At 38.8% G+C, this 12513-nt stretch overlaps 1 protein-coding gene across 1 annotated transcript in view; it reads left to right on the forward strand.

Annotated features, from left to right (window-relative positions):
- Nucleotides 1–12513, forward strand: part of KCNU1 (potassium calcium-activated channel subfamily U member 1) — a 164146-nt gene that overhangs the window by 16608 nt on the left and 135025 nt on the right. Inside the window, exons 4-8 of the mRNA XM_054561100.2 lie at nt 3014–3075; nt 4182–4272; nt 5280–5391; nt 6450–6525; nt 7795–7870. Coding sequence (XP_054417075.2) covers nt 3014–3075; nt 4182–4272; nt 5280–5391; nt 6450–6525; nt 7795–7870 — 417 coding nt within the window. The remainder of the gene's footprint in view (nt 1–3013; nt 3076–4181; nt 4273–5279; nt 5392–6449; nt 6526–7794; nt 7871–12513) is intronic.

Below are 12513 nucleotides of genomic sequence, written 5' to 3' on the forward strand. Positions count from 1 at the left end.
GGGAAATTTGAACCATATTAGCCACATGGGTCATCATAAATGATTACATTTGTAGACATTTTGGTGCCTTGATGTCAACAAGGGTTGCGCAATGAGTTTCTACATGCATGCAATCCAGAGATGTATAGAAATTCTAGTTACTTATAAATTAGGGGGAAAGAAACATAGAACCAGATGCCTGCTTTAGATAATAGGAAAGTCTGATTACTTGTAAATTCCTCAGGTAAGGAGTTTTGAATATGGATGGTCTGCTTGATGGGCACCAGGTGATCTTTCCTCTCCTTAGTGTCCACAAAGCTGTCAGCTCCCAGCGCCTTCTTTTGGTTTTAATATACATTTTGCTGTTGGTTTCCTATGATTTCTGGGTAATAATCTTTGGGTTTGTGGTATTCAATTCTTAGTTTCTATCTTTTTTTTTCTTTTTAAATTTACTTACATGTTTTTATTCATTTCCATGGGTTGGGGGGGGTTTGTAAATGTAAGTCATATATGCCATCGTCTTTCCAGAAATCTGTCAATATTTGATTTTTACTTGAACCTTTTATGGGATTTCATAAGAGAAAAAATGTATATAATCATATGTAAAGAAAAGCAAAAGGATTTCATTAAAATTATTAATAATTATCAATATGCTGCTATTAAATGTATATATGTGTGTATATATACACACACACACATATATATATCTCCACTCCCAACAACTTTTCTGAGCTTCAGACCACAGTTGCAACTGAATATCTGCATGAAACCATCAAACTTAGTACTATCTTCATCAACACTTAACCTAGATTTTTTAAATGGAACTTACAGGGCCAAGCGCCTTGGCTCACACCTGTAATCCCAGCACTTGGGAGGTCAAGGCGGGCAGATCGCTTGAGGCCAGGAGTTTAGGACCAGCCTGGCCAACATGGTGAAACCCCGTCTCTACTAAAAATACAAAAATTAGCCAGGCATGGTGGTGGGTGCCTGTAATCCCAGCTACTCGGGAGACTGAGGCAGGAGAATTGCTTGAAGCTGGAAGGCGGAGGTTGCAGTGAGCCGAGATTGTGCCACTGCACTCCAGCCTGGGCAAAAGAGTGAAACTCCGTCTCAAAAAAAAAAAAAAAAAATGGAACTTACTATAAGAGCTGAGACCCCAACACTACCACTTACAAAGCTCTTGAAAGAAAACCAGTTGAAGCTCCTAGCCTCTTACCCAATCACTTGTAAACTAGGGTCAACTTGAAACAGAAGAGCGTTTTTGGAAGGAGCTCTGCTGTTGGAGAAATGTGAGGGTACTTTCCTCTCATCTCAAACTTAGGACAGGAAGCTGAATAGGGACCACTCAGAAATCTCAGTTTGCCTTCCTTGGAACTTTGGGAGCACAGAGGACAGGTCTGTGGCTCCTTTGTGGCTCATTGTTGGCTACCTGCTTTGTGTCAGACGAGTTGCCACCCAGGACATAATCTGTCCCTTCCAGTGTTTGTTGGAACAAAGAAACCTTAAGAGTTTCCATGTGCCAGATGTGAATCACATGGGAGAGACTTCTATAACCAGCTGAATGGGGAATCTGGGAGGATAAGAGTTCCAGCAGAAAATAGGAGGGTGAGAAGTAGTGAGAGAAGAGTGGCCGTGAGAGAACAGGCTTCACCGAAATCAAGGGAACCACAAATGGGATGCTTAGCCATTAAATATCAAAAAGATTGTCTTTCCTCTTCCCCTTCCCCTTGCATTTTCCCCCTTTATTTTGCTTTGTTTTATTTTCAAAGAATTTCACTTCTAACATACCAGATGATTTGCATATTAATTATCTTCATTTGTCATCCAGGCTGTGATGTCAATGAGGGGGCAGGGATCTTTGTGTATATTGATCACTGCTGAATAGAAGAATACTTGGGTCCCAAGAGGAGCTAGAGAAATATTTGTGGAATTTGAACATGAATTCAGTTGGAATCTCCAAAGAACAGTGGGACCACTCATGAAAGTAAACATTAAAGACCTTTCATGCCCAGAGAGCCCCAGGGTGTGAGCTTCATGATCTAACACCAGTCAGAGAAGCAAGTTCCTTCTCTGATGTCCCCTTTCTGATCCCTCCCCACATGGAGCTACAATTCTGGAGAGGTCAGAGGTAGCCTAGTCAGAAGAATCTAGGAATAAAAACCTAGAAATGGTTAATAGAGATGAAACTGAGTCCTTTCACAATATACATAGCCCACCCAAGGAATATCTGAGCTAAAATAAAGAGAAGATTTAATCCTAAATGAAATCCAGAGTTTCATTATTAGAATTACGCTGGACTGAACATGTTCAAAAGCTGGATGGTTGGAAACTAGAAATAACTGGAGGAATGTTAAATTACCTAAAATTAACCTGAAATGTCATGAAGGCTGCCAAAGATTTTATCCAAACACCCCCAGGGCTTTGAATGGACAGTTTCCAATTGCATGCCCTGAGTTACCCCTATTTTACAGAGGCACTGGCATGGTAAAAAAAAAATCACCTTCTTCTCACTTGTAGCATTTTCCCTACTGTGAAAATTCTGGCTATCCTTTAGGGAACACATGTCTGGAATTTTTTCTATAATATAACCAATAATTCAAATCCAGGGTCTATTTCCAATAACCCCTTCTTTTCTAGCATGCGATAAATTGCATAAAGCCTATTAAGCACTTAATAGATGTTTGATGAGTGAATAAGTGATCACAGGAAAGGACCTCTTGAGATCAAAGATTAAAAGGCTCTAGAAGCAGCAGGAAGGACGAACTGTGTATTCTGAAGTGTGTGCAAGTTAAAATTAGATAAGTAAAATGGGTACATATTCATTTTTTTAATACTCAGTAAAGGTCCAATCAAGTTTTCTTGAATCGATAAACAGATGAATGAATGAATGAATGAATGAATGCTAACATAAGTGAATATGTGAATAAATGGCTACACGTACACAGGCATGGTAAAAAGAGAAAACACACTTTTGTCAATTTATTTAATGCAAATGAAGTGGATTTAGACATTTGTCCCTGTTTTTCATTTTCAGGTGATCCTTGTTTTTGTACTAAGCATTGGGTCTCTTATAATCTATTTCATCAATTCTGCTGAGTGAGTACATTGTCCAGTCATGCTTGTCTGCTATTATCAGTATATTGCTCGTCTAATTTGGAATTTTCTCCTCAGGAATAATGCTTAATATACTTTCACACACACATGCACGCACACACACAAGCTCATAAAAAATGATACGTTTGGCTTCTCCCAGTAAGCACTAAGCCCAGCTCTGCAAAATATACAAGAGTTTTCTTGTATCCTGCCACCTTCCACTGCTAGGGGTCAGGGTGGTCTGCAACCCCCACCCCAGATTTACTCTGGAGTCTCTGGGACACCAGCCTTCAGCTTTCTTTCCCTCACTTAGGCCACTCATGAAGGTTTTATATGTCTTTGGTTTCCTTAGGTGTTGGAGCAGAAACTGTCGTAGTTTCAGGGTTTCTCATAGGTTTCAAGCAACTTCAGATGGTATTGAGAAAGGAAAATGCCAGCCCTCACCTGTGACAAAGAAGCAAATTGTTGCCTGCTGTCCTCTGAAAGCGTCCCTTTCTTATTTCTCAGGGTTAGGGCAGCTATTTTGGACAAAGCCCAATCTAATCTGAATTCCATGTCAATCACTTGGGAGTTATATTGGATTTCTAGCTAAAATGGAATTGGGATTGCAGGGCCACAGAAAGCCAGGCAACTTTAGAGAACCTAGGGAAACTGGTTGTCTTTGCATTGTAAATTCCTAAGAGATATTTTAGGAGATTTTCTTTGAAATTGGTTCAAATCAATCCATTTGACCTAGAGTATCTCTGTATCAGAAGAGAATAAAATGAAAATATACTCACTAGATAGATGATCTTGCAAACCAAGAAGAGCCCCATCATCTCTCTGGCTCTGAATCCCCACTGTTAAAATGGAAATAGAACCAATACATACTATGAAAGAAATTGTGGGTAATTTTCCTGTTATTTCCAGTGCCATGGGCAGTCCACTGGTTTTGTTCATGCATTCCTCTACTCCCAAGAGAAAAGTTAATTTCCTTGAGATCTTAACTTAAGTGTCTGGATTCATGGTGAATAAAGAAAAATTTTCCTATTCTTTCCCTTTAGTTGGTCTTATATAGACACCACTTTTAAAATGTTCATCTTCACAAACTGTCCTTCTTTCTTTTCCAGCCCTGTTGGAAGCTGTTCATCATACGAAGACAAAACCATTCCTATTGATTTGGTTTTCAATGCTTTCTTTAGTTTCTATTTTGGATTGAGAGTAAGTACCTATTGAAAGTGGGAGTGAATATCCAAACACCACAGGCACAACATACAGAGAACTAACCGTGTCTCAGTTAGTCCTACAATCTGCCCGAGTTTTCAAACTCTAAAGATAGATCATCTGTGCCCTAACTTGTTAAATATATACCGATCCCTAAAAACTCTCTCTCCTGCACGTGAAACCCTAAACCAGGTTAAAAGTTCCAACACAACATGAAAGTAATTCTTTTGTTAAATGCCATCACCGTGTTCCCATGGCCTCCTTACTGGCTTCCCATCTTTACTAATAATGACAAGCGAGCAGAACTTGAGTAGCAAGTCTCTGGAGATGTCCTTGGCTCCACTGGTGGCATGCCAGCAATACAACTGTGGAAAATAACTTTGTATCTTTGTTTCATTTTGTTACACTCATTTGTTAAATATTTCTCTCACTCGAGGTATTTATTAAGACCTGCTCTAGATCTAGATTTCAATCTCTTCATTTCTTGTTTGTGGGAGACTAATGTGTGTATATAAAATATACACATATATGTATGTATATATAGGCATGCATGCTGTGTATAAAAACATACCTTTTTTTTTTTTTTTTTTTTTTTAGACAGGGTATTGATTTGTCACCTAGGCTGGAGTACAGTGAAGCGTTCTCAGCTCACTGCAACCTCTACCTCCCAGGTTCCAGCGGTTCTCCTGCTTCAGCCTCCCGGGTAGCTGGGATTACAGGCAGCTGCAACCATGTCCAGCTAATCTTTGTATATTTGGTAGAGATGGGGTTTTGCCATGTTGGTCAGGCTGGTCTCAAACTCCTGACCTCAAGCTATCTGCCCGCCTTGGCCTCCCAAAGCATCCACATAGCATATAAATATATGTGTCTGTGTATATGTAAAATAGAAGGAGATCAAGGCTTCAGCTGATAAGTAAAATGTAGCTGAATAGTGCTATCTCTTGTGTTCACTTTAAAATTCTTGAGGGTAACAGAATTTGTGTTATTCTGTTTCCATTTCTTAGTTTATGGCAGCTGATGACAAGATCAAGTTCTGGCTGGAGATGAATTCAATCGTAGACATCTTTACCATCCCACCAACCTTTATTTCTTATTATTTGAAGAGCAATTGGCTAGGTAAGTGTGCTGTGGGAATGGGTAGCAATATCTAGGAATAAAACAAAAACTCAACGTTCATTTATAAGTATCTATTTTTCATTTTTCCTTAATGCCTGACTGTCATTTTAAAAACCTCTCACCTTAATAGTATGGTTTTGTAATACACTTGCAGAAACCTTTTGACTTTAACACTTAGCAATGCAGCAGGCACACAGTAGGTGTTCAATAGTTGTTGATGGAATTGACTGTATTTGTAATGTGAGAGGCAAGGCTCCAACATCTCATTCCCCTGGTAGCACCTTTATGCTGGGATCCCACAGGAGCTGGGGGAGATGAAAAACCTCCCTTTGTCTTTAAAAGCTAATCATCATCTCCATATGTGCTATGGCATTTTAGAGAATTATTTAATTAGTTGTTTTGTCTTTAAGGTGAATGTGTTGACAGTGCATGGACATTATGTAGCTTTTATCAGTTTCATGTAATTTTATATTATGATTTATTATCTATAAAATAAATATGAATTCCATTCCTTGCTAATGTTATTATCATACCACCTAAACTAAAACATCATTCAAACATTGTGAAGCATATCATAGAGATTGTATAGTCAGGAGTTTAAGTGGTTAAGGGAAATTTTGCTCTCCGTTCTAAAGAAGAGTTAAATAGAGTAACATGAATAGTCCCCATAATATGTGAGGCATATTCTACATGCTTGATATGGATGCTATATCATATGGGGAATAGTCCCCATAATATGTGAGGCAAGCTTCTACATGCTTGATATGGATGCTACAACTCTGTGAGGTTGGTACAATTATAATAGTACCATTTTACATTTTACATTCCCATCTTACAGATAAGGAACTAGAGAAGGCGAGGGGATTGCCTTAGGTTATAACAGTGTCCGGGCTAGCATTTGAACTACAGCTTATGCTGTTAAACCTATAACATGAAAATAGATTTGGAACATGTCTAGAAGAAAAAGAATGTAAGCGATTCCAATGGTGTTATAATGTAGGCTCACTCTGGAGTCACCCTCTGATTTTGGCAGCTTTCTCCTTTCCATTGGTTTGTAGGTTTAAGGTTCCTAAGAGCATTGCGGCTGCTAGAACTCCCTCAAATCTTGCAAATTCTACGAGCCATCAAGACCAGGTAAATAGCCCTGACTGAAGTACTGCTTACTTATTAGTTTGGATTAGAAAATGAATGTATTAACTGGACCTTAAACTCAATGCATTTCTTATCAGAATTTCAGTGCAAAGATCATGTAATCTCTCAGCTGCCAAAATATTATTTGTTCACATTCTCCCATTATATTACATCTTACACTAGCTGAAAACTTTGCAATCCTTTTAAAGAGCTGGTTTAGTCTTTGTTTTGTAAAGCTATGGTGTATAAGTTTATTTAGGTTTTAATTCTAGGTCCCTCCACCAAAAAAAAAAAAAAAGTCAAAGTAATTCAGAGGCGTTGGTTCTATATATTTGCTTTAGTAACTCATGTCTCTGCTGGCTAGGTAAAAAAAAAAGAAACACTTCTTCAGCCATATTGGAATGTAAGACAATTCCCCGAAGCATACATTACCCAGTAGCAGCAAGCAGTGAATTATTTCTTGCAGAAATATAGCCACCTAAGTATTTCCAGACAATAAGAACAGAATCCAAACTACCTTTGAGCAGCAATACTTGTAAAATTTTAAGCGGTTTGGTCTGTTACCCACTCAAAATCTCCATGCCTTGACAGTCAAATTAGAAGCATCAAATATTAGAGGCCAGGTGGATTTCACTGCTACGTGTTTATGAATTATGAAGAAGCTGGAGGAAGAAAGTCTGGTCTTGTGTGATGGGTGGTCCTGCCTGAAAACCAGGGAGATCTCAGCTAAGCTCTAGGGCTCTCCTTAGGTGACAAGGGCCCCTCTGATCTTTCTTCACTTAAAGACCCTGTTATCAGTTCAGCAGTCTGAGTGACTTTATATTTTTGTGTTCTGTTCAGAATTTTATTTTGCAAATCTGCTCCCTGAATTTCTACCCCTTGGATTCCTAGCATAATGCATTGCATAGTATTATGTTGGACAATATAACAATCTCTATGATCCACATGTAGATATTTTAAAAAGTGATATGAGGCTAGTGGATATCGCAGCAAAATTCAAACTTTCCGAACAAGTATATGTGACTGGGCGAGTTTCAGAGCTGTGTTTCTCAACCTCTAATGTGTATATGAATCAAGCAGAGAATCTTGTACCAATGCAGATTGGGAGATCGGGGCAGGGACTGGGATGCTGCATTTCGAATATGTTCTCAGGTAACGCCATTCCTTCTGGTCCATGAGCCACACTTTGTGTAGCAACATCTTAGAGGATGAGGTGTTTATGTTGTTCTGGAATCTGTTAGACCCAACAGCTCTTTGTCTCTCTTCCTCTAGTAACTCAGTGAAGTTTTCCAAACTGTTGTCAATAGTTCTCAGTACCTGGTTCACAGCTGCGGGATTCATTCACCTGGTAAGCATCTCATCACAATCCCTAGTGGTGTCTGTTGTTACCAGCATCCATTTTTTGAAAAATGGAAGGAAACCTGCTGAGCCCCTGTCTCCATCACTGTAAGCCAGTTGGAGGTGTGTCTTTCTACTTCCCATTTTCAGGTTTTCTTTACCCTCATATTCTCACAAATATGCGTCTCCTACAATCAAAGTGTCTCTGTTCCCTCTTCCAACTTTCAAAACCTACTCTTAGGGAAAGACCTAGTAAGCTCCAAATGTATCAGCAATAGGTAAAATGTATCACTATATCTTATAAGGGTTCTGGCATTAAAAAAAAATTAAAAAGTGAAGGAAACAAAGCCAGTTACAGGATTTCAGACTTATAAATGCTGAGACATATAAGGGAGGATTTACTGTTGCAAAGGGGAGTTTGGGGGCTTTCTTGATCCTCCTGAAATCAATCTGTATACCTAGCTGCCTCCTTTGCCTGTAGGAAAGTCTGGTTCTTATCCCACATAATGAGAAATCTAGGAAATGGATCTCAGCTGTAGGAAAGGAACTCCTGGACTTTACTTCTTGAGGACAGTTGAGGAGCAGTCATTAGCAAATACAGAAATTGATGGGAGATGTTAAAAGCCCGCAAAAGCCTTTGAGATAAACAAAACAGAATGCATAACAGGTCTTTTTTATCTGAGCCCTTCTCTCAAAATTAATATAAAACAATAACAATTTTAAAATACATTAAAAAGTTACCATTGTTCAATTCAACAAGAAAAATGTCAAATGCAAACAAGGATATGAACCTTCAAGAAATCTGAAGCTCTCTACATCCTCCTCAGCACTCAGGAAGGAGAGAGATTTTCCTGAAGTGTCACAGCACTAAAGGCTGATTCCTAGATTTAGAGAATTGAACCTTAGAGTCCTGGGCCCACCAGGGGATAAGCAGACATTAGTGTCCCTGTAGAAACCTCGTGGCCACCACAGGATGCTAAAGGAAAAGTCATTAGGACTTTTTTTTCTTTTTCCTTTAATAGCTGTCTCAATGAGAGGCTCTAAGGCTTAATGTGGCCTACAAGCATATTATTATATTTGACCTAATTATGGTTTTTTTTGTTTGCTATTTTGTGTCACTCGCTGACTTTTATGAAGAGCTCACATAAAAATCAGAATTTCTGAATTCTTTGGGAAAATATAAAGTTCTAATAATCCCATTCTCCCAAGGCCACCAACAGCCATAGCTGAAGAATAGCTTCGGATCACGAGGTCAAGAGATCAAGACCATCCTGGCCAACATGGTGAAACCCTGTCTCTACTAAAAATACAAAAATTAGCCAGAAGTGGTGGCATGCATCTGTAGTTCCAGCTACTTGGGAGGCTGAGGCAGGAGAATCGCTTGAACCCAGGAGGCACAGGTTGCAGTGAGCTGAGATTGCACCACTGCACTCCAGCCTGGCGACAGAGCAAGACTCCATCTCAAAAAAAAAAAAAAAAGAGCTTCTCCCTATAGCTTCTCCAGCTTCTCCCTATGTACAGCAGGTGCTCTTGGGTTTAACACAGTCTCTGCCAGGCCTACTTGAAATCATTATAGTCTTGCTCCACTCCTCTAAGGATATGAGCATGTTTCCCTGCTGGACATCTGGTATCCCAGGAAAGGAGACCTCCAGCAAGGATGTAAGCACAGAAAAAAGGAGAAGCAATCAGATGGCATGTGAATTAGACAGTGCCACTTTGAGCCATACCAGTTTCTAGAACATTAAAAACCTAGAAAAGCTATATCCCAGAACAAAGAAAATAGCAGATTTTATTGAGGGGATATTTGAAATGACAAGCCAGAATAAAAGCTATGGTTGCCCTAACTCACCATCTTCCCATTCTCACACTATCCTTCAGCTAAATGATGATATCATTCAAAGATGAGTATTAACTAGAAAGGAATCAATATGACACCTGTGCCTAAATTCTGCTAAAAATAACAAGAAGGTGTGTTGGACAGCAGAGAAATATTAGCATAATAGAAGTTACAAAATAAAACAGTTATGAGAGCAACAATTAAGATAATTTGCCCAAGGTAACAAAGGAAAAGTTAAGAAAAAAAGTCCTTTATATTTAAAAAATAAAAATAAGTTTTTTAGAAAAACTGGAAATGATCCTTCATAGAATATTTATACAGTTTTAACCAAGGGATTATTAAACAATAGAAGTAATTGAAAGTGGGCCAAAAGATATCAGAGAAAAATAGGAAGAAGAGTATTACGGAGCTAAAAACCACATTAGAGGGAAACAAAATATAATAAATTTGACAAAATCACATTCAAAACATGATGGACAGGACTGGAGCAAAAATCTTGACATGGAAAATAACAAAGATACTCAAATGGTTGTAAAAAAGAAACATGAAAGGACAATATTGATTCAACCTACTGTAAATATCATTAGGGTATTACAGAAAATAACACAATAAATGGGACCAGAAAGGTGTTTTAAAACAAGGTGTTGAACCTGTAGATTAAAGGATAGACTGCATTCCATGAAAGATAATTCTAAATTATTAATTCTAATCATATATTGGAGCAGTTACAGACATCCTGGGATAAAAAAGATAATCCAAGCAGAACAAAACAGGGTCTATACAGGGGAGAACCAATGAGACTAGCCTCAGTTTTCTTGACAACATTGGTCTATACCAGAAGATGATACAGCAGTGTCCATAAAGTTTGCATAAAAGAAAGTGTAACCTGTCCTGTAATTTTAAGCATGCAAGGGGAAATGCACCAGTGAGCTTCTTTTGAATCTGTATTAATAGCTTAATGATAAAATTCAGCCACATAGGAGATTAATGGAAAGAGAATTCAAGAATGGGGAAGCCATGGTAAGAAGTAGTGGTAGTGGCTGGGCACGGTAGCTCACACTTTTAATCTCAGCACTTTGGGAGGCCAGGGCAGGCACATCATTGGAGGTCAGGGGTTTGAGACCATCCTGGCCAACATGGTGAAACCTCGTCTCTACTAAAAATACAAAAATTAGTCGGGCGTGATGGCAGGTGCTTATAATCCCAGCTACTTGGGAGGCTGAGCCAGGTGCATCACTGGAGGGCAGGAGTTCGAGACCAGCCCGGCTAATGAAACCTAATCTCTACTAAAAATATAAAAAAATTAGCTGGGCATGGTGGCATGCACCTGTAATCCCAGCTACTCTAGAGGCTGAGGCAGGAGAATCACTTGAATCCGAGAGGCGGAGGTTGCAGTGAGCTAAGATCATGCCACTTCACTCCAGCCTGGGTGACAGAGTGAGAATCCATCTCAAAAAACAAACAACAAAAAAACCCTGATATTTTGGCCAGGCCCCTTGGCTAATGCCTGCAATCCCAGCACTTTGGGAGGGCAAGGAGGGGCGGATCACCTGAGGTTGGGAGTTCGAGACCAGCCTAGCTGACATGGGGAAAACCTGTCTCTACTAAAAATAGAAAAATTAGTCAGGTGTGGTGGCAGGCACCTGCAATCCCAGCTACTCAGGAGGCTGAGGCAAGAGAATTGCTTGATCCCAGGAGGTGGAGGTTGCAGTGGGCCAAGTTCATACCACTGCGCTCCAGCCTGAGTGACAGAGCAAGACTCCTCTCAAAAAAAAAAAAAAAAAAAAAAAAAGTAGTGGTAATGATTACTGAATGGATAAAAAATAGAGCTAAGACATAACCAAGGTAATTATCACTACAGACTAGAATGTAGATGCACAAATAAAATTAATATAGCTAATATAAATGTTGATGGGCAGGTAAGGGGAGATGAAAGAGTGTCCTCATATTCTTTTTCCTAGTGTATCTTATCTAAAGTTGAAACAAAGTTTAAAATAATAAGAATTCAGTTTTGAAATATGGAGCTAAAATAGATAATGATTCAGTCTGTTAACATTAGTCCATAATACTTTACCTTAACTGTATTTCCCACCTTGGATTGATGGGTCAATGCTAACATGGTTAAGAGGAAGAACAGTGTGAATAAGTGGACCTGCAGAAGGCTGCCAGCTCCCTTCCTCCATAAACTAAAGAGATACTGAGAAAGTGAAAAGGGATTTGAAACACCAAATTATTACTCCCAAGGACAATGAGTTAAATTTTAAAGCATTCTTTAAAAAATTATAAAGGATATTTCCAGGTTAAAATAAATTTAGTTTTACTTTGTACATGTTGTGCCCTGTCGTATTGAATCCCTGTACTACGACATTGTAAAAGGCACTATGGGATTTTAGCTTAAAGGGAATTGTGCCAATAAATATGAATGATTTAAATCTGTGTGACTTAAATTTGGTTTTCTTGTAATGTATGTCTTGGAAAATAGTGAAGACTCCAGAAGTCAGTGACTTTGCAACAGTATCCACTATCAGCCATAAGACTTAAGAACAGACATATAATCCCATTCTTACTTTGGAGAGGAGTATTATAGGGGTCCACACTCTTAACCTATTCATTAAATTTAAGAAAGGATCAGCACTTGGCACATCACTTTTAAAAAGGGAACAAATATCTGAGCAAACTGCATGGTTTCTAATTTCCATCTCAGTTCTTAAAAACAAAACAAAAAGCCCCCTTCCCCAGTCAGACATCTCTAAGATTTTATCATCTTTTGTGCTAAATAGAAATGGAAAACATCTAGAAAATATGTGAGCTGAGGA

This window comes from Pongo abelii, chromosome 7 (assembly GCF_028885655.2).
Source record: "Pongo abelii isolate AG06213 chromosome 7, NHGRI_mPonAbe1-v2.0_pri, whole genome shotgun sequence".
In the NCBI taxonomy this organism is placed as follows: domain Eukaryota; kingdom Metazoa; phylum Chordata; class Mammalia; order Primates; family Hominidae; genus Pongo; species Pongo abelii.